At 52.0% G+C, this 18,254-nt stretch overlaps 1 protein-coding gene across 1 annotated transcript; it reads left to right on the forward strand.

Moving 5' to 3' along the window:
• The first annotated feature begins 5,520 nt into the window (after positions 1-5,520).
• Positions 5,521-17,332, forward strand: Bpifb6 (BPI fold containing family B member 6). The gene is made up of 16 exons (XM_028887426.2): positions 5,521-5,617; positions 6,063-6,170; positions 7,494-7,593; positions 8,588-8,692; positions 9,153-9,302; positions 9,453-9,507; positions 9,994-10,054; positions 10,716-10,807; positions 11,398-11,571; positions 12,943-12,993; positions 13,346-13,519; positions 14,012-14,079; positions 15,524-15,569; positions 16,267-16,330; positions 16,677-16,753; positions 17,172-17,332. The coding sequence occupies exons 2-16, from the start codon at positions 6,071-6,073 to the stop codon at positions 17,202-17,204; spliced, it is 1,350 nt and encodes a 449-aa protein (XP_028743259.1). The 5' UTR covers positions 5,521-5,617; positions 6,063-6,070; the 3' UTR covers positions 17,205-17,332.
• Positions 17,333-18,254: the final 922 nt, after the last annotated feature.

The following is an 18,254-nucleotide window of genomic DNA, read 5'->3' on the forward strand; positions in this document are numbered from 1 at the left end:
GAAAGCCTTGTGATCTTTCTCCCTGATAGGCTAATCTCTAAGCCACGATTCCTTCCTGGCTGAACACAGGGCTCATGTTCTGTGTGTTTCCTCAGGGGGAGTAGAAGGTGCCTGGGTTTTCAGCATCAGCCAGCAAAGCCTTGGGACAGGATGGTGCTGCTCCACCCACCTCTTCAAGGTCATCTGTGGACTCAAGGGTGGCAGGGAGGGAGCAGACTCAGCTCCGGCTTGGTGATGAGAGGGAGTCTGGATGAAAGAATAAGAAGGGCAGGCTACACAATCCTCCCTTGGGATTTCACTCAGGACAGTGTGCCTTTTAGTTTTTTTTTGGGGGGGGAGGGTGCTTAGTTTAATTAATTTATCAGTTCTACATTTATGTGTAGGCTCTGCCCAAAGCTGGGTGTTTGGGGTTTGGAGAGACAAAACTCCGAGTTCTAACTGTGTTGGTGGCTTCTCTCCTCAATGTGAGGGAAGACGTGACAGAGGCAACTTATGGAAGAGAGTTTGACTCTGCTTCAGGTTTCAGGGGACTTTGCCCATCATGGCAGGGAAGGCGTGGTGACAAGAGCAGCTCCTGTTGTGACAGAAGCTTGGAGCTGTCATTTCTTCACAAGGAACAGAGAGCTAATCGGAACTGACGGCAGGCATAACCTTCAAGGCCTTCTCCTAGTGGCCCAGGCACCATGACCCAAAGGTTGCATACCCCCTTCCCCCAAAACAGCACCAGCTGGGGACAAGTGTTCAAACGCAAGAGCCTATGGGTGTTGAGAGTAGGGAACATTTAGAAAGTTCACATTCAAGCCACAACACAGCCTGAGCCTGTAAGGAAGTTAAGATAGATCATGAACTCAATATGCAGGATCCAACCTGCCCATCATCCTCTTCCCTTCCTTTCATCTACTCATCCTTCCATCTATCCACCCCACCTGCATTTTTGTTGTTTTAAAGACAGGGCCTTATTATAATATTTAGTCCAGGTTGGCACTAAATTTATGTGCTCCCTCTTGCCTTACCTTTCCAACAGTTGGCATTACAGGTGTGTTCCACCTTGCCCAGTCCAATCCACCCACTAATACAACTATCCATCCATCTACCCACTATCAGTTCATATGTACTTCCATTCATTTGTCCATCCATCCATCCATCCATCCATCCATCCATCCATCCATCCATCCATCCATCCATCATGTACCTGTTCACCCACCCATCTACTTAGCTATTCACCCTTCTGTCTATCCAGCATCCATCCATCCATCCATCCATCCATCCATCCATCCATCCACCCATCTATTCATCTACCTAAATACTCCTCCTTCCCTCCCTTCCCTATCCATCATCTTCCTTCTTATCAATTTATCAATCTGCCTATTCCATTATCCCTTCCTTCCTGACAGTCTTTGTATTCATGATGTACCTGGTTTTATAACATGTTCCTTTGAGAGGAAGAGGATAAAACTAGTCAAACTCTCACATCCAGACAGATGCTCATGGCCTCCCCCAAAGGAGCTGGCTTGATCCCTAAGTGCCAGCATCTCAGTCCGGTGCCTCTGGGCACTGGCTGCCGAGAGGTGTGGTGAGTGTGGCAGTGTGGGGCCAGCTGGAAGAGAGAACCACAGAGCATCAATAGGCACTCCCAGCGGGAAGCCTCATCATGGTGTGGAGACGGAGGAGGTCCACAGCTCAGCACAGATGGGCTCCTCAGAGCAGAGTGGCAGCAAATAGCTGCATGATACCATGAAGCAGAGGGCAGCTCAGGTCTGGCTCCTTGACAAACATGCCGTTGTCCCCCTGCATGGTCCCCTTTTGACTTTCAACCTGTACCCCACTCAGCTCCTCTGAGGCCTTTGCTGCCACTCTGCTCTCTGTGGCTATGCTCACCAGAGCCTGATATCTCTGGGCACCAGCTGCGACATGGGCTCACCTAGTCACAGAGGATGGGTCCTGCAGTGTATTGTCCTTTAGTCCTCAAGTCTCTTTCCAGGTCACTCTGATGCCCTTCAACTGCAGTCTGTGGGTATTGGAGTAGATGAGCTAGATAGTGGGAGCTTCTTTCACCCTTGATTCTCCACTCTGACTCTTCCCAGAATTCAGCATACAGCAGGTGCACAATAACTTTGCAAGGGGTGAATTGCTTGCACGTGTCTGTGCTGGAGCCATGTGTGGAGTCATCTGGGGTGGACAGGAGCTGCTGGCCTGAATCACCCTTGCTTGGTCCTTGAGGGCTGGAGGGGAAGGAAAGAGGTTGCTGAGTCTCAGGAGTCTGAGAGGATGGAGGGGGAAGATGCAGGAACGATCTCTGGAGGAGGAAGTCCCACTGACTGAGAAGGGTAGCTGGACTTGGAGCAGTGATGGGACAAGTGGTAAGGGTCCTGGCAGAGAACACGGTGAAGGGATGCCATAAAGGTGGGCCGGAGCCCCCTGAGTGTGTCTTGGATGGTCTCTTGGATGCAGAGGCAACCTCTAGCCAGGACACTCATTTGCTGTGCGATTTTGGGCAAATGACTTGGCCTTTCTGAGCCAGTTTCTCTATATGCAAAAAGGGGGAGATTGTCAAAGTGCTTCCCTCACTGGTTAGTTTTGACTCTGGCCCAACTGAGATGATCAAGAGACCATCGTTTATCACTGCCTGGATCATAAAGTTCTGCCCTAAGATAGGTGGAGACCATAGCTTAAGGAGATAGAGAGATCTACCAGAGCGACATGACTTGGGAGGACAGTGGCTGGGGTCGGGCTTCAGATCCCTTAACCCCGTAAGGAGCTTCTTGTGTCTCCCCACACTGACATCCTTCCATTGCCCTTCTCTGCCTTCCCAAGTACCCAGTCTGGCCAAAGGACGGTGGGTGTTTCATGGGCTCAGGAGACTGAGCCATCTGGACTCTGTGCGTGTGGTGGGGTGCAGTGGTAGGAACAGAGAGAGGCTTGCCACACCCCGCAGATCAAGGCGGAGCCTGGCAGGCTGCCTGGGGCTGGCTCTTGCCTTGTATCAACCCTGCCATGACCTCAGTTGGTCTCATCTACTCAAGGCCCATGGGCACAGTGGTTCCTGCCAACTTCCAGACTGTGGGTTCCCTGAGGGGGGAACGGGAAGACCCCAGGCCCCATTAGCTCTTTGGATTGTTCACCAAGCATAGAGACCCTTGAAGTGTCCCCAGGCTAGGCCTTCCCAGAAACTCTTGGGGACCAAAGTTGAAGGTGGGCTGTGACCCTGGAGTCATCTCTGCCTTCATGGGCACAGGACTCCCTTACCATGTTCTCATATGACTTCCATATCCCTCTGGGATACTTGACTTGATCATTACCTCCTCAAGTCCCCCTAAGAAGGGAATTTCAGGGATAGTTCCCCCAGCTTCATCCAGTATCTCCTGGTCTTTGCACCTGCCTGCTAGAGACATGGTTCTCCTGGGCATCAGCAGCAACATCCCTTCTACAGGGATCTCCCAGTGCCCACAGCATCCTGTCCTTCCATCTGTTCTATCTCCTGGCTTAGTGGCTTCTACCTGTCACATCTCCCTCAGGAATGATGTGGACTTGGGCTGGTGACTCGCACAGTACCCATTTCAGGATAGAAACCCCAACTGTCTTGTTCACCGTGGTCATCCCAGTGCCCTGCATAGGTCTGGGACACAGTAGGTGCTCAATAAGTGTTGACTGAAGTACCTAGTGTGTGTTTGGCCTTGGGGAAGGTATGAGTTAGAGAGAGAGAGTAATATCAGGGGCACTGATGTCCTTTGAGACAGTCACATCTGTCTCTAAATACTGGTCTTAGTGCAGCCCTTGGGCTCACCAGCCACCCTCATCTTCTGTGCTATTTATGTTGGAACAGAACAAATGCTCATGTGAGCTCTGGGTCTCCTGTTCTCTGTGACTCTAGATAATTATCTGACCATTATTAAGCCCTTAATTATCCAAGCAGCTAATCAGGCTCCAGAATATAAGGGTTTCCTCGTCACAGGATTGGAGGCAGGGGGCAGTCAGCTGCAGGACTTCCCCAAGCTTGGCAAGGTAAGGACAGTCCCCCATCTGTGGCTCTTCCCCGAGCGTCTCATCCAGAGCTGACATTTTACAAATGAGAAAGCTGAGGCTGCAGGAGGAGAAGGAACTTCTCTGCCGTTGTTCAGCAGATGGGCGGTGGGTAGGGCTCATATCTACGTCTTTGTCCCCTCTCTCTCAAGCTCTCATTCACAGGTAACCCCTGAACACCGCTGTCTTCAGACACACAGGGCTTAGAGGAACCAAGTGGCCAGCAGAGTCAGCAGGCCTCTGTGGCTCAGGGGCCCAGACTGAGGAAGGAGGGGAGCCTAGTCTGAGCTACGGAAGCTGAGAGCTCTGCTGGGCATTCAAGGGCTGGGGTGGGCAGCAGGGGCAGCACAGTGGTTAGTTCCTACTGGTTTTGAGGTCGTTGAGGCCGTGCGCAGGAGAGGAAGCTTGCTGATGGTGGAGGTGAGGGCTGAAAGGAGCCCGTGAGGGCAGGCAGACGGTAGGTGGGTGGAAGGCAGGGGTTGTAAAAGGAGGCAGAGCTCAGGCAAAGGTGCAACCCAAACCAGAATCCGGTTATCTCCATGTCTCCTGGGACCACAGCACGGCCTTTTTGGTCTAAAACGGTGAAAACACTGTGTGAGCCTGTGGTGAAGTGTGGCTGGCCTGGGAAGTCTTCTGGCAGGGCTGTCTGCCCACCTGTGGGCTGGGTGAGATTGGAGGGGACTTTTCAGAGCTCCCTTGTCCTTGCACAGAGCCTTGTGGCAACTTTCAGAGAGCTTCGCCCTGGAGTGTCAGCCATGAGCGCTTGCTTGGGCACACACATGTGATTCACAGGGGCTGGGGAACCCCTGGACCCAAATGGTTTTAGAAACAATGGGGACAACAGTTGGATAGGTTTCACTTAGAGACTATAGGGCTGCTCTGCAGATTCTGCCTCTTTTCATCCTCTGGGCCCCGGGCTCCTTAGCTGCCCTCTGACCACTTTGTTATTCTAACCCTTCTCGTCGACTTGCCCTCCTGACTTTCAGATCCAGAAGTGGCAGGACTGTCTGCTGGGGCCACCCTGCGGCAGTGTGCCATAAGCTGGAGCTGGATGAGTGGATGGGTGACTAAATATGTGAGTGCATGAACTGATGGATGAGGGAAGGAAGGAAGGAACAGATGAGTGGATGGGTGAATAAATGGATGGATGAATGAATGAACAGATGAGTGGATGGTGAATATACAAGTGAATGTATGAACTGATGGATGAGGGAAGGAATGAGTGAATAGAGGAATGAATATGAGAGTGAATGAATAGATGGATGGCTAGATAAACAAATAAATGTATGAATAAATGGATGAATGAACAAATGAACATAGGAGTGAATAGATGAACTGATGGATGAATTAATGAACAAATACATGAAAGAAAGAATGAATGGATATAAGCTCATACCTAGGAAGATATGCCCAGGGGAGGTCTGGCTTGGGGGGGGGGTCAGGAGAGTGGTGGGTTGAGTGTGCTGTAGTGAGTCCAGATGGTACTCCCTCTCCAGGCAGACACAGGCCAGCTGAGTGGCCTCTTCTTGATTCCTTTCGGTCATAGTTCAAACCAGAACTACACACTTGGCCCCTGCTGGGAGAACTTCAGGAGTTGGTAAGTGGAGGGCAGGATTCCTGGAGGGCCAGTGTAGAGCATGGCTCTCTTGAGAATAGTGAGGGACCAAGATATGAGGTCATTACTCAGCTTGCCATTCTCTGGCTACGAGGCCTCTTGTGTCTCTCAGTTTCCCCATTGACAAGACTAGGTCTCAGGGGACTTTCAGGGGCTGAGTTGGAATTTTGGACTCCAGAGGTAAGTGAGGGTGGGCTGGAGTAAGTGAGGTACTTGGTGGCCATGTGCACACTGCAGGGCAAACGCGTTGAGGCAGATGGGTGGGAGTTCCCTTGTGGGTCCAGCACTGTGGCCACTGAGCTGCACGTGAACTCATACAGATCTGCAGCTGGCCTTCCCACTACCCATATGGCAGCGCAGCCTGGACATTGCTTTATGCCCATATGGAGAGTACACTCCCTGGAGTGACTCCATGCGCTCTGCACAGGTGGAGGCATGCTGTGGATCCTGTGCCTGGTTCTCTGCGGCCTGCTGGCTGGAACCCGAGCTGACCCTGGGGCTCTTCTGAGGTTGGGCATGGACATTATGAACCATGGTGAGTGGGTGGGTGGGTGGGCCCTGGGCTGGGGCCAGGGGGATGTGGGGCAGGTGATAGGTAATGATTTCCCAAGTCTGTGGGGCTTGAACATCTACAATCTGCAAAGCCAGTCTAGAAGCAACAAGCTACTCTTGGGGCTGGAGAGATGGCTTAGAGGTTAAGAACACTGACTGCTCTTCCAGAGGTCCTGAGTTCAATTCCCAGCAACCACATGGTGGCTCACAACCATCTGTAATGAGATCTGGTGCCCTCTTCTGGCCTGCAGGCATACATGCAGACAGAACATTGTATGCATAATAAATAAATCTTAAAAAACAAAAACAAACAAACAAACAAACAAACAAAAACCAAGCTACTCTTGGCCTTCCATTCTACAGAAGGGGAAGTGGAGGCCCAGAGAAAATGAGCCAACCTCCCAAACTCCCTCAAGTTAGAGGTGGGGTGAGAAATCCTGCTCCTTTCCAGTCCCTCCTTCACTTTAGTGGGAGGGGCTGGTGCCCATGTTTGGGCTGTGGAGGTGACAGGTGTGGGTCAAGTCCCAGCTCTGACAACTTGCTGTGTGACTCAGGCAAGTCCTGTGACCTGTCTATGTTGTTTATGTAGAGAAACACAAACGAGGTGACCACCTGGTCCCTGGCAGGATTGAGGGATATGTGAGAGTAACCTCCTCTAGGAATTAAGACTCGTTTTTCACCCCGAGCCCAGCTCCATGAAATAGTTGAGATCAGGTGCAAGAGGTCAATGGTGGCTTAGTATTTGCTTTCTCTCTGGGAATTAGCCTGTGGCTCTGGTGGGGTGGGGTGGGGCGCGTTTCTAACAGAGTATCATCTGAGGTTTGGACACCCCAGTCCTGAGAATCAGTCTCTCTTGGTGCAGGCTCAAGTTGCAACCAGCGCCCAGAGGTGTTCTGGTCACTTACTATGCTGTCTTTCCAGGTCTCCATGATAATGTTCTGTATTGCCTCCTCACCCTTTAGCAAGGTTTCTCACTGTACTCTTGCTGCCCTTACCCCTGGTCTGTTCCCTGCCCCTCTCCCTCCTTCTTCCCTTCCTTCCTCTCTCTCCTCACCTGGCCCTGCCTCAACATCCCCATCTCCAAACTCCCACTGTCTCAGCACCGGCGCCGTCCTCCCCACCCCCGCTCCACCCACGTCCCTCCCTATCTTTGTCTTTGCCACACCCTCTGCCTGATCTGCTTGCCCTGTGTTTCTTCACGTCCAGTGGAGAGTCCCATTCTTCCTCTAAGGACCAGGTGATATTTGCCATCTCCTCTTGGCAACTGTCCCCATCTGAGAGTCGGTTGACACCCTTTCCCCTCCAGAGGTCCAGAGTGCCATGGAAGAGAGCCACATCCTGGAGAAGATGGCTGCTGAGGCCAGCAATCCGCAGCCAGGGGGAAAGGCCATTAAAGGCCTCAGCAAGTAAGTAGGAGGTCCACAGGAAGGACAAAACACTGGGGGAGGGGGGAGGGTAACAGGCAGGCATTTCTCCTGCTTTGGCCTGGGACTCCTCAGTCATGCCTTGAGAACCATTTCTGCTCCGAGTCATTTAGAGGAGAAAGTGAGCTCACTAAATATACATGAAATCAAATGGAAACAAGTCTTGAAATAGTGGGGCTGGAAGGGTGCTGACAGTCATCCAGTAATGGGAGGAAAGGGCTCCTTGCAAGCACCATTGTGGCTGGTTGGGGCTGCCTGGATTGCTGTCCTGTGGAGGGTTCTGAGGCACTATCTAGATTTAGCAGAATAGGATAGATTAGCAATGTCTATCAAGAGCTCAGGATGGGCAGGTGGAGGTATGTGTGCCACATCCTTGTAATCCTGATTTTTTTAAAATTTAATTTAATTTAATTTTACAATACAATTCAGTTCTACATAACAGCCACAGATTCCCTTGTTCTCCCCCTTCCTGCCCCCTCCCCTTCCCCCCAGCCCACCCCATAATCCTGATTTTCAAATGGTGTTTCTGAACCAGAGGTGGCAGTGTCTCTAGGGGGGCATTTGCCTAGAGACACTTTTGGTGGCCTCAACTTGCAAAGGAGCAGGACAGTGCTATTAGCGTACATGAGTTGAGGTCAGAGATATCACTAAGCCCCAAATATCAAAGGTGACACTGTTGGGAAACCTGGATCCAATCCACTCTCCCTAGTTTGTTGTTGGAGAACTTGAGGACAAAAGAGGGAAAGAGAAGAGCCCAAGGTCACATAGAGTCAGCCATGTGTCTCCCTTCACACATGAGGGTTTTCTGTACATAGATTAGTTCATGTCCAAGCCTTTGGTTTACGTTTCAGATGGTTCTAGTAGTCGTGGGATATAAGTTTACTGAGACCTCCCAGTGAGGTGCTGGAGGAGTATGTTGAGGGCCTGGATCGTGTCTTCTCAGTTCTCATCACTGTGCATGTCTGTTCCCTCCAAGCATGAAGGTAAAGGATGTCCTGGATCCTGTCATCACACTGAGCTTCGTACCTGGAGTGGGCATCTTCCAGTGTGTGTCCACAGGCATGACCATCACCGGCAAGAGGTTGGTGTGGGAGGGGAGAATGGGGGAAGGAGGGTGTCCCCTTGTCTCACCCTCCCATGCACAATCGCTGAGTACCAACTGTTTATTATGTGGGTGCTGGGATCTGAGGTGACTGTAGACTTGGGTTCTCTTTTGATGGGAACCAGGTGAAGCAGAGCCACAGAGAGAATCATTGGTAGAAGGGGAGGGGACTGAGCAGTGGAAGAAGAGGTCAGGGAGGCTCTGGGGAGGTGAGTACAGTTGATCAGTGTTTCACATGCATCAGAGTTCCATCAAAGAGGGGAGTAGAAAGGCCGGTTGTATCACTATGAGACGGCCTTTCTGTTTTTTCACCATGTGGGGTTAGATCCTGTCCCCTCCCTTCTTAGATGCCAAGGTTGTGGGCAAAGAGGGTGGGGATGGCAGCCCCAGTAGCAGAGATACCAACAGCGCCCGCCTGCCGGCCTGCCTGGTCTTCCAGCTTCACAGGAGGGAACATGGAGATCATTGTGGTCCTGAACATCACAGCTACGGATAGGCTTCTGCAGGATGAGGAGACAGGCACCCCCATGTTCAGAAGTGAGGGCTGTGAGGTCATCCTGGTCAGCGTGAAAACCAATCTGCCTAACAAGTAAGGGGTCCTGTGTCTGGGGAGCATAGTGGTCCTCCCTATCATTCCTCTTCGTGAGCCACTGAACTATAACCACGTACCTTTGTGTCCTCTGTCCAACTTGGTATCATTGATGTACTGCTCACCCGCACCTCCATACCTGTGTCTCAGCAAGGCCATCAACAAGTTTGTGGACAGCACCCTGCGCAAGGTCCTCCCTGGCCTGGTGAGTGATCCTGAGCATGCCTTCATCCCTTCTTGGTGCAACTGCTGTGGCCAGGGCAGCCAGTGTATTTGCCCTTAGGCAGGGACTTTGGTGGGTTGATAGTGGCTAAGGAGAGTGATTCAGAGTCTGTGGCTGGCTCAGTAGAAGTGCAATGATCATCTAGTGATGTCTACCACAGGAGAAGTGCAATGATCATCTAGTGATGTCTGCCACAAGCCCAGGCATAGATGACAAGAGCATGTGTGTTCCAGCTTGACAACCCTGCTCAGATGGCCAGCCCCAGGACAAGAATCCTCGGCAATTTTGCATGGTGTGCAGTCATCTGGATTCGAGTCCAGTCTCTGCTGTTGATAGTCTCATGACTTGGGCCTTAGTGCCCCTGACCCTGGCCCTTGTCATGCTGGGGGTCTTAGGATTCCCCGTGGAGTACTATGGAGTTTCCCTGTGTGTGTAGCCCACTCAGGTTGGTGCCTTCTTTGCTTGTAGATGTGTCCAGCCATTGATGCTGTCCTGGTGTATGTGAACAAGAAATGGACCAATCTGACTGGTGAGGACATCCCTCTTTCACACAGGATGTCACATTAGCTGGATTTCAATGCCCATGGCCTCCATTTGCGTGGCTGTTTCCAGCCTGTCTCCAGAACAAGAGGAAGGCTGAGAACATGGTGTCCCCACATTGTCTCGATGAGAAGCCTGAAGCCCCACAGGGTGCCTGGGTCCTCTCATTTCTCTACCTGAATTCCATGACAGCCGCTCTGCAGACAATCCCTAATGACTCATGACCTAGTGAATGGTCTTAACTGGACATTCCTGATCTTTTGCTGAGGAGGTCTGCTGCCTCAACCACTTGGGGTCCACAGGGCCCCCCAGGGTAGGAGGAGGGAAATCCAATAGCTGAGCCTGAAGATCCTCTCCTGCCTTGGTGTCCTCAGCAGTGGGTCTGGGAGAAGTCACTTCACTTCCCCCAGCCTCAGTTTACTCGCCTGTGAACAGCCCACAATTCCAACCTCATATATATTATCATTGTTGCAAAGAGCCCTGGAGAACGAATGCCCAGACGTTGGGCCAGCAGAACAACAGATTACCAAGGTCTAAGCCACTTCTTGGGTCACACGGAGGGATAGGCCGGCTCAGGAGCAGTGGCCGCTTCTGGCTTTTCTAGCTGCTCCTGGGGCTGGTGCCTATCTGAAAGGAACCTCTCTCCACAGAGACCATGCCTGTGGACCAGATGGGCACTGTTAAATATGCCTTGGCAGCTCCACCAGCCACCACAGCTAGCCACATCCAGGTGGACTTCAGTGTAAGTAGTGAAGGTCCCTAGGGTGCGGCGCTCAGGGTTGGTGGGACTTGTGTGGCTGCTCCTGCCCGACAGGTGCCTGGGAAGTGATGAGTAGGAGGAGTCTTGCTATGAGGACTTCCCTCTCACCCTGCTCAGAGTGAGGCTGCTGAGGCTGGTGGCTTCAGTCTCACTTCTTGCAGGCCTATTTATGTTTCTCAGAGAGTGGCTGTGCCCTGACATTGTATAGATAGAGGCACCGAGACAGGGAAGAGACCAGGCTGGGAGGCTTCTGCAGGAAGTTAGTGACAGAGCTGGGTCCTCACACACACGAGCAAGCCTCTTGCAAGATTGTAGAAGGGGTAGGGCTCACATCACTCTCTGCACACATAAGAGCCCAAGACAGAGTCAGAGCCACTAAGGTGACCTGAACACTTTTAGCAGAGACTGCCAGGGACCTAGTGGCTGATGCTTTTGTCCTCTTAAGCCGCATCTACTCACCTGCAACCTGCCTTGGTCTAACACTGTCTTGCTGACTTGAGGTCTGACCTGGTGGTTGGAGAACCCAGCCGCTCCTGTGGCTTCACCCCCACATGGCTCCTCTTGTACCCCAGCCTGTAGTGCAGCTTCAGGAAAGCCAAGTTATCCAGCTTGCCACCGATGGGTCAGCACTGGCATCCCCCGAGGGCTCGGCCAAAGACTCACAGCTGCTGCTCTCAGCCTCCTTCCTCACAGCTGAGCTGGCCCTTCTGCAGAAGTCTTTGGAAGTGAACCTCAGGGACAGGAGGGTAAGCTGCCACCACACCCCAGCTGCTTTACCCCAGGAGTGACAGGCTCTGCCTGCCTGGTGTGCTTGGGAATGATTCAGGGGTCAAATGCAGAACCGGCACAGGAGATGGGAGGCTGCTTGGGGTTTCAAGGGCAGTTGCTCCTCCGCACATGTGACCTATGTCTACCCATCTGCACATCTGACTGTCCAGACAACCAACCATTTAGTGACCTGCCTACATTAGTTTAAAGTAAGAAAAAAAAAAAAGCATTCATGTGGAGGTCAGAAGGCAACTTTCTGAAGTCGGTTCTCTTCTTCCGCTGTGGGCTCAAGGGACTGGAATCAGGTCAAGGCTTGTGTAGCAAGAGGTTTCGCCCTCTGAGCCACCCCAGCACCCCTCTCCTTACAGTTCTCATGCCCTGGCAGCCACTACTTTCCTTTTTACCAAATCATCACCCACCCACTGTGTCTTCATGACCTGGTTCTATTTCCCACCTCACGTCCTTCTGTGGCTTCATACTACTAATAGACTGATAGATAAGTGCACCTCTCCATCACCATTCCCCACCACAGACTGGTGGATAAGTGCGCCTCTCCATCACCATTCCCCACCACAGACTGGTGGATAAGTGCACCTCTTCATCACCATTCCCCACCACAGACTGGTGGATAAGTGCGCCTCTCCATCACCATTCCCCACCACAGACTGGTGGATAAGTGCGCCTCTCCATCACCATTCCCCACCACAGATTGGTGGATAAGCATGCCTCTCCATCACTGTTACCACACACATCTCGACACTGTTTTCTCTGCCACTCACCTGTCCATCCAGCTGGGTACTCACCTGCGCATCCTTCCCCCTCCCTCATTGCTCCGTCACACCACCTTACCTTCCATCCTCTCACCATCTACTCAACTTCCACCAATCAGTCCGTCTATTTTCTTCCCCAGCACCATCTGGTCTCCACTCAGCTACTCAGCATTCCACTCCAACCGTTATCACCCACACTGGTGCCTTCCCCCACACTTCCATCTACTCATCTGCCCACCCTCCCGCATTCTATCACTCCTCTGTTTTGCTGTCCTCCCTTCCATTTGCCTACCTGTCTATAAACGTGCCTTGCCCGCTCATCCACCACACCTGGCCATTCTCCTATCATCTCCCTGATTTGCCATTCAGCATTTTCTCAGCATTTGATCTTGGGTCAGGAGCCATGACATCTGGGGTGTGTAAATGATGTTTGGGAGCTGGAGGTTCCTCTCCTAGTTGAGCACAGAGTTATGTGTGCAGGTGAAGGAAGATTCTGAGGCCCCCACCTTCCTAAGGCAGAGAGGTGGATGTTGGGATAACTGGACTTTACACAGTGCCCACTTTGACTTTGATTTGTAGGTTGGTAAGCTGTCCCAAACCACTAGGACACTGGCTGGCTTCATCCCGCAGGTGAGTGCCCCAGTAACCTGTGACCACTGTACTCACTTTGCACTCCAGGCAAAGGGGACTGGCTAGGGAGGCAACTGCTCAATGTGCATCCCCTTTGACCAATGTGGAGACAGCCCAGCCTTTCCACAGAGCGCTCTCTGGGTCCAGCCTACAGACAGCTCAGCCCTAGTATCTTGTGAGTCCTGCATTCATCACAGAAATAGTTAAATGCTATATTTTATCCCTTTCCTTTCCTAAGAGGCACAGCTGGGCCTTTGCATATTGGACTTTCAGCAGAAATCAGCTACTTTCTGAGACACCCTTGGACTGAACTCCAAGGGCTGGCTCTGAGAGTATGCCTTGGTCTTTGCAGGTGGCCAAGACCTACCACAAACCAAAGCCTTTGCTGATCAAGGTCAAGATAAACAAACCCCCCAAGGTCACCATGAAGGCTGGAAAGAGCCTGATGCACCTCCACGGCAGCCTGGAGATGTTTGCAGTGCGTCGGCACGGCAAACACCCAAAGTCACTCTTCCTCCTGGAGACTGTGAGTGGGGCCCATCGGTAGCCACCTTCAGCTTGGGCATGCTCCCAGGCTGGGAGAGTCAGGCACAGATGGAGTGACCTGACCTTAGGCATTACCACCTGCTGGATGGTGGGTTAGTGCCTCCTCCAACACTTCTCAACCCCCAAGGACAGTATATTCTCCTCCAGGAGAACTGTGGAAGCCTAAAGAAACCCCACACCCAGGGCTGGCTGAGAGATGTTTGAAGGATTGAGCAGTAGCTATGCATGGGAGGAGCTGATGTTGGGAAGCTTGGGGACAGTCAGAGAGCAAAGGCCCAGACTGTTATCACCGTGTGCAGACATTAACCATGGGTCAGGTGCTTATTAACTTCACGCTGATCTGGGATAGGAGAGACGAGGATTGTGGGCGAGGGCCCTGGAGAGGTTGCTGGGTTCAGTTCCAGGACAGGACAGGAAGCAGACGTGCCAAATGGGGGACCCACTGCCTTCTCTGCTCCCTCCTCTCTGCCAGCACCTTGGTCTGGAAATACACTACTCAGTGCATGAGAACCGGCTGCAGATGGCCACCTCTCTGGACAGGTAGGAGCTTTGGTCCCGTGATACCAACCCTGTAGTAGCCCTGGCTCTATTCTCCACCTCACATCCTTCTATCTCTTCATACCATCTACAACACAGACGGACAGACAAGTGCATCTCTAAGCCACTGTCACCACACTTCTCTGGCCGTCATCTACTCTTCCTCTTGTCCTTTCTGGCGACACCGCTTGGCTTCCAACTCCAGGTTCTCACCCAGATCCATCCCCCATAGCCCACACGACCAGACTGCTCTGATCATTCAGCCTGCTCTGAACGCCCAAGGACTCCGCATTGCCTACTGTCTTATCTTAAATCCTAGCCCGACACTCCGAGCCTTTCTCAATCTCTGCTCTCCCTCTTCCACTCTGCTCTGCCGTAGTGGATCTGGATTGGAAACTTGGTCCCCTCCATTCATATGCCTTTGTCATTTCTCCCAAGTGGGTCAGGGCCAGCTCAACTGCTACTTCCTTTGGGCATCTTTAGCTCTATGTGCTTTCTCTAGTGAAGCACTAGCCACATACCTTACATCCACTGTCCTGTTCCATTCTTACACTCTCGGGGAAAGGACGCATTCCACCTGGTTATACACTTAGCCACTCACCAATTCCTGTACTTGCCTGGGTCATTCATCTGAATTGAGCTGTGTCTGGATTCTTTCAAAGGCAAGAGGCAGAGTTTCAGCTGGAACTGCCTTATAGCCCAAGAGGGAATCTTTCGGCTCATGTGACATTGGGATCCAGGCACGCCAAGTTCTCAAGAATCAGGCTTCCTCCTTCCCTTTCTCTGCTGAGCTCTTTGCTGCCCACATTCTCAGGAAGCCCCTCCCCACTAGATAGTAAAGGGACCTCAACAGCAAGAGGTGCCCTGGTCCAGTCCTTCTCATAGCCACCAAAGCTTGGAGTCTAGTTTGGGTCACGTGGGCAAGGCTAGACCAATCATAGTTACCAAGACATGGAATGCTTGGGTGGCCTGGTCCTGGGCTGTTGTCTCTGCTGGAGATTGTTTGCCCAGATGGCTAGCTTAAAATGACTGGAGAGATGCAGGATCTTTTGCTAGGATGCAGTGTGGACAGGCAGGCTCAGATGACTGCCCATGGCCTGTCCTGCTGCTGGTGTGTCTTAGGTCTCCTGGGAGTTCTGTTGAAGAGGGGAAAAGAAAGACTTCCCTTGTGTCCTTTAAGGATCTGAGTCTGGCTTGTTGGGTTGTGAATAAAGTTATGGACATGACCAAGGACCCAGAGTTTGGAAGAGCAGGGTTCATGAGAGGCCATTCAGGAGGGCTGTGAGGACAGGATGGGAGGCAATGAGTGGTGGTCACCGTCCCATCACAGATAATATGCAAACAGGCTGCACAGGGGCACCTGTAGGGGGCTGTGAAGCTGGGGAGGCCCCCTCTCAGTGGCTTGCTCTGACCATGCTCTCTCCACACCCTGCCCTCTCCTTTACAGTTTACTGAGCCTGTCCCGGGTGTCTTCTTCAATTGGCAACTTCAATGTAAGTGTCCCAAGTGCGTTTGCCTGGCCAGACAACACTGAGCCTACAGGGAATGCGCCCTACAGTGGAGTCAGAGTAAAGAGAGCAAGGTCACTCCCAATCTCTGGGGGCTCCTGACACACTCTGACCCTGCGGAAGGCCCTTAGCCTTTCTGAGTTCTTGTTCCCTTTCCCAGCTACAACTTGAATAACTCTATGGATTGATTCTGAAAGAATCACCATGGTAGCGGCCTGGCTGGTCTTGATTAAACAGGCTATTATTCCAATTAGTCTCTAGCCACAGGGCCCCCAGCACAGCACCCAATCAAGTGGGTATTAACATGACATCAGCAACTGTCCTTGTGGATATGTGAGTCTTCCTGAAAGCCTGTGGGTAGGTGCTGCCATAACTCACATTCCTGGGCTCAAAGAGGTGGTGGATGCACAGCCAGTATGAACTCTGTCCGATCAGGAGTGCAGTCCATACACCCCCTCCTGCCTCCGGAGTGTCCCCATTCCTGCACCAAGATCCATTGCCCTGCATGTCACCCAAGCAGGAATTAGGAGCAAGGCAGGGCCCAGCCCCCAGGTCTGAGGCTGGCTAGACAAGCTGTTGGCTGTCCCCAATGTCCTCTTTTGTGTTTCCCAGGCCTCCGTGAGGGCAGGCTGAGGAGGGGTGCTGAACTGTGTTGGGGGTTTTCCCTGTCTTTCTCTTCCAGGAGACGGCATTGACCGGCTTCGTCACTGATTATCTCCAGAAGGCCTACATCCCTGTGGTGAACGGTGAGGCTTCTCCAAGAATCAGGATGCACGTCATCAAAGGGGGCTCCCACCTGTGTGGTCTCAAAGCCTTTGAAGTAGATGACCAATGCCTAAACATTGAGGCCAACGTAGTCTTAATGTCACCTTCTTGGAGACAAAAGCTCATCCCATAATTTGGGCTCTGACCCTTGACCTCCCATCATGAGTGAGATTTTTTGGCCTGTGATATAAACACAAGGCAGATAGGTGTCCTCTGCCTGTGTAACCAGCTGACATCGTCAATCGATCATGACACTAATCCCTACCATTCAGCTTCAGGCAGCTTCTTAACTGATTGCCAAGCAGTTCACCTGTGTTTATTTCTCAGATGTACTCCATGTTGGGCTCCCACTTCCAGACCTTCTGGCTATCAATTACAACCTGGCTGAGTTGGACATAGTAGAGGTGAGGGTGGGGCTGGGGGAGGCCATGCCAATTATCACTTTGGCCAATGGGGGAATCAGCAAGCACAGTTCCAGGACAAGGGCCTGGGCCAGGACTGCACAGAAGGACAGTTCATTTTACAACTCTCTTGCTCTGCCACCATGATCTCTCTATGTCCCTCCCCCATTTCTGGGTTTAAGTGGGGGTGAGAATGTGGACATCAGCCTCATAGAGCTGTCCTGATTTTCCGAGACAATGAACCTGAAGGTATATAGTTAAGGCTCAGAGGGGCGAAGGTACCTTCCAGGTCCCAAGGCCTTTGCTTACATAGTGTTGCTTTTTGTCTTCTGGCCATGGCTGCTTCTATTTGTTCCTGAGCCTGGGTGACTCCTTTCATCACTCCCAACCCCCTCTTCACCCAGCTCTCTTCTCCCATCAGGATGCCCTGGTGCTGGGCTTGAAGACGGAATGACTGTGGCAAGACTCTGCCAACTGTCTTCAACTGCCGTGGTTCTGTACCAGCAGAGGAGCCCAGATGTGAGCCAGATGGGCCTGGCCCTGCAGCCAGTGGTTACTTCCTGTGATCAGGAGAAAGGAGGAGGCCTAGTGGGCCTCAGCAATAAACAGGAAGAAGACTCTCACATAATTCAGTGTTTCTGTCTCGTTTTGTAGCCAACAAATGTGTGTTTTTTGGTCCCCTTTGATGGGTTTTAGGGTCTAAGGCCAGCTTGGGATCTTGGCCCAGCACTGGGGTGGGTTAGGCATGCACCAAGCATCTGCTAATAGTTACTCTCCATGGTTTTCCTTCCCCCACTCATCCAGAACCCATAGGAAGGATGAGTGAGGTCACCCCTATTCACTGAGAAGATGGTGGAAGCCCAGGGTAGCACACTTCCTGTCCGGGGCCTTTCTGCCTCAATTCTCTGCCCCAGGCCTTGGTAATCTGAAGATGTCTCTATTCATGTGGAGTCTGTGCCCCCAGAGTCTCTCCATGCTGCCTCCTTTAATCCTTACGGCTGAGGAGACGACTGTCAATATTTCATAAATAGGGAAGTTGAGGCTCAGAGTGGCCTGATGGGCACATCAGCATTAGGGCACAGACAGCCTGCCTTGGCTCGACTCAATTCTGCCTCTTCTTTTCTATGTGCTTTGGGTGAATCATGGCACCAGTGGGAGCCTCATTTTCCTCACCTGTTCCTGTGCCAATCCCAGCAGGGCTGCGGTAAAGCTTACATATGACTGGCATCATAGGCAGTGCCCAGACATCATCTGGCATAAAAAGTGCTTGCTCAGCTGGAGGTCTGAGGCCTCAAGAAAAGTGAACAGGTGTTTCTGAGCCAGGGTATGGCTGGGCACACCGAACGTTTGAGCATCTGGCCACGTACAGTGGGTTTGGGATTTGGGGCCACCAAAAGCACCAGCAGGTCATATGTAAGAGAGGCCCGTGTGTCTGGAGCGTTTGCCTGTGTCTGTGTGTACCCCTCTGTTTACACAAAACCTTGTCAGAGTGCTCCTGTGCCTC

The sequence above is a fragment of the Peromyscus leucopus genome, chromosome 4 (genome assembly GCF_004664715.2).
Source record: "Peromyscus leucopus breed LL Stock chromosome 4, UCI_PerLeu_2.1, whole genome shotgun sequence".
NCBI classification, from domain to species: Eukaryota; Metazoa; Chordata; class Mammalia; order Rodentia; family Cricetidae; genus Peromyscus; species Peromyscus leucopus.

Bases quoted from the DNA above. Each gene is read 5' to 3' on its own strand.
- Bpifb6 (XM_028887426.2), top strand. From the start codon at position 6,071: ATGCTGTGGATCCTGTGCCTGGTTCTCTGCGGCCTGCTGGCTGGAACC. The intron at 10,808-11,397 runs GTAAGTAGTGAA...CTTGTACCCCAG, and splicing joins ACATCCAGGTGGACTTCAGT to CCTGTAGTGCAGCTTCAGGA. The intron at 13,520-14,011 runs GTGAGTGGGGCC...CCTCTCTGCCAG, and splicing joins CACTCTTCCTCCTGGAGACT to CACCTTGGTCTGGAAATACA.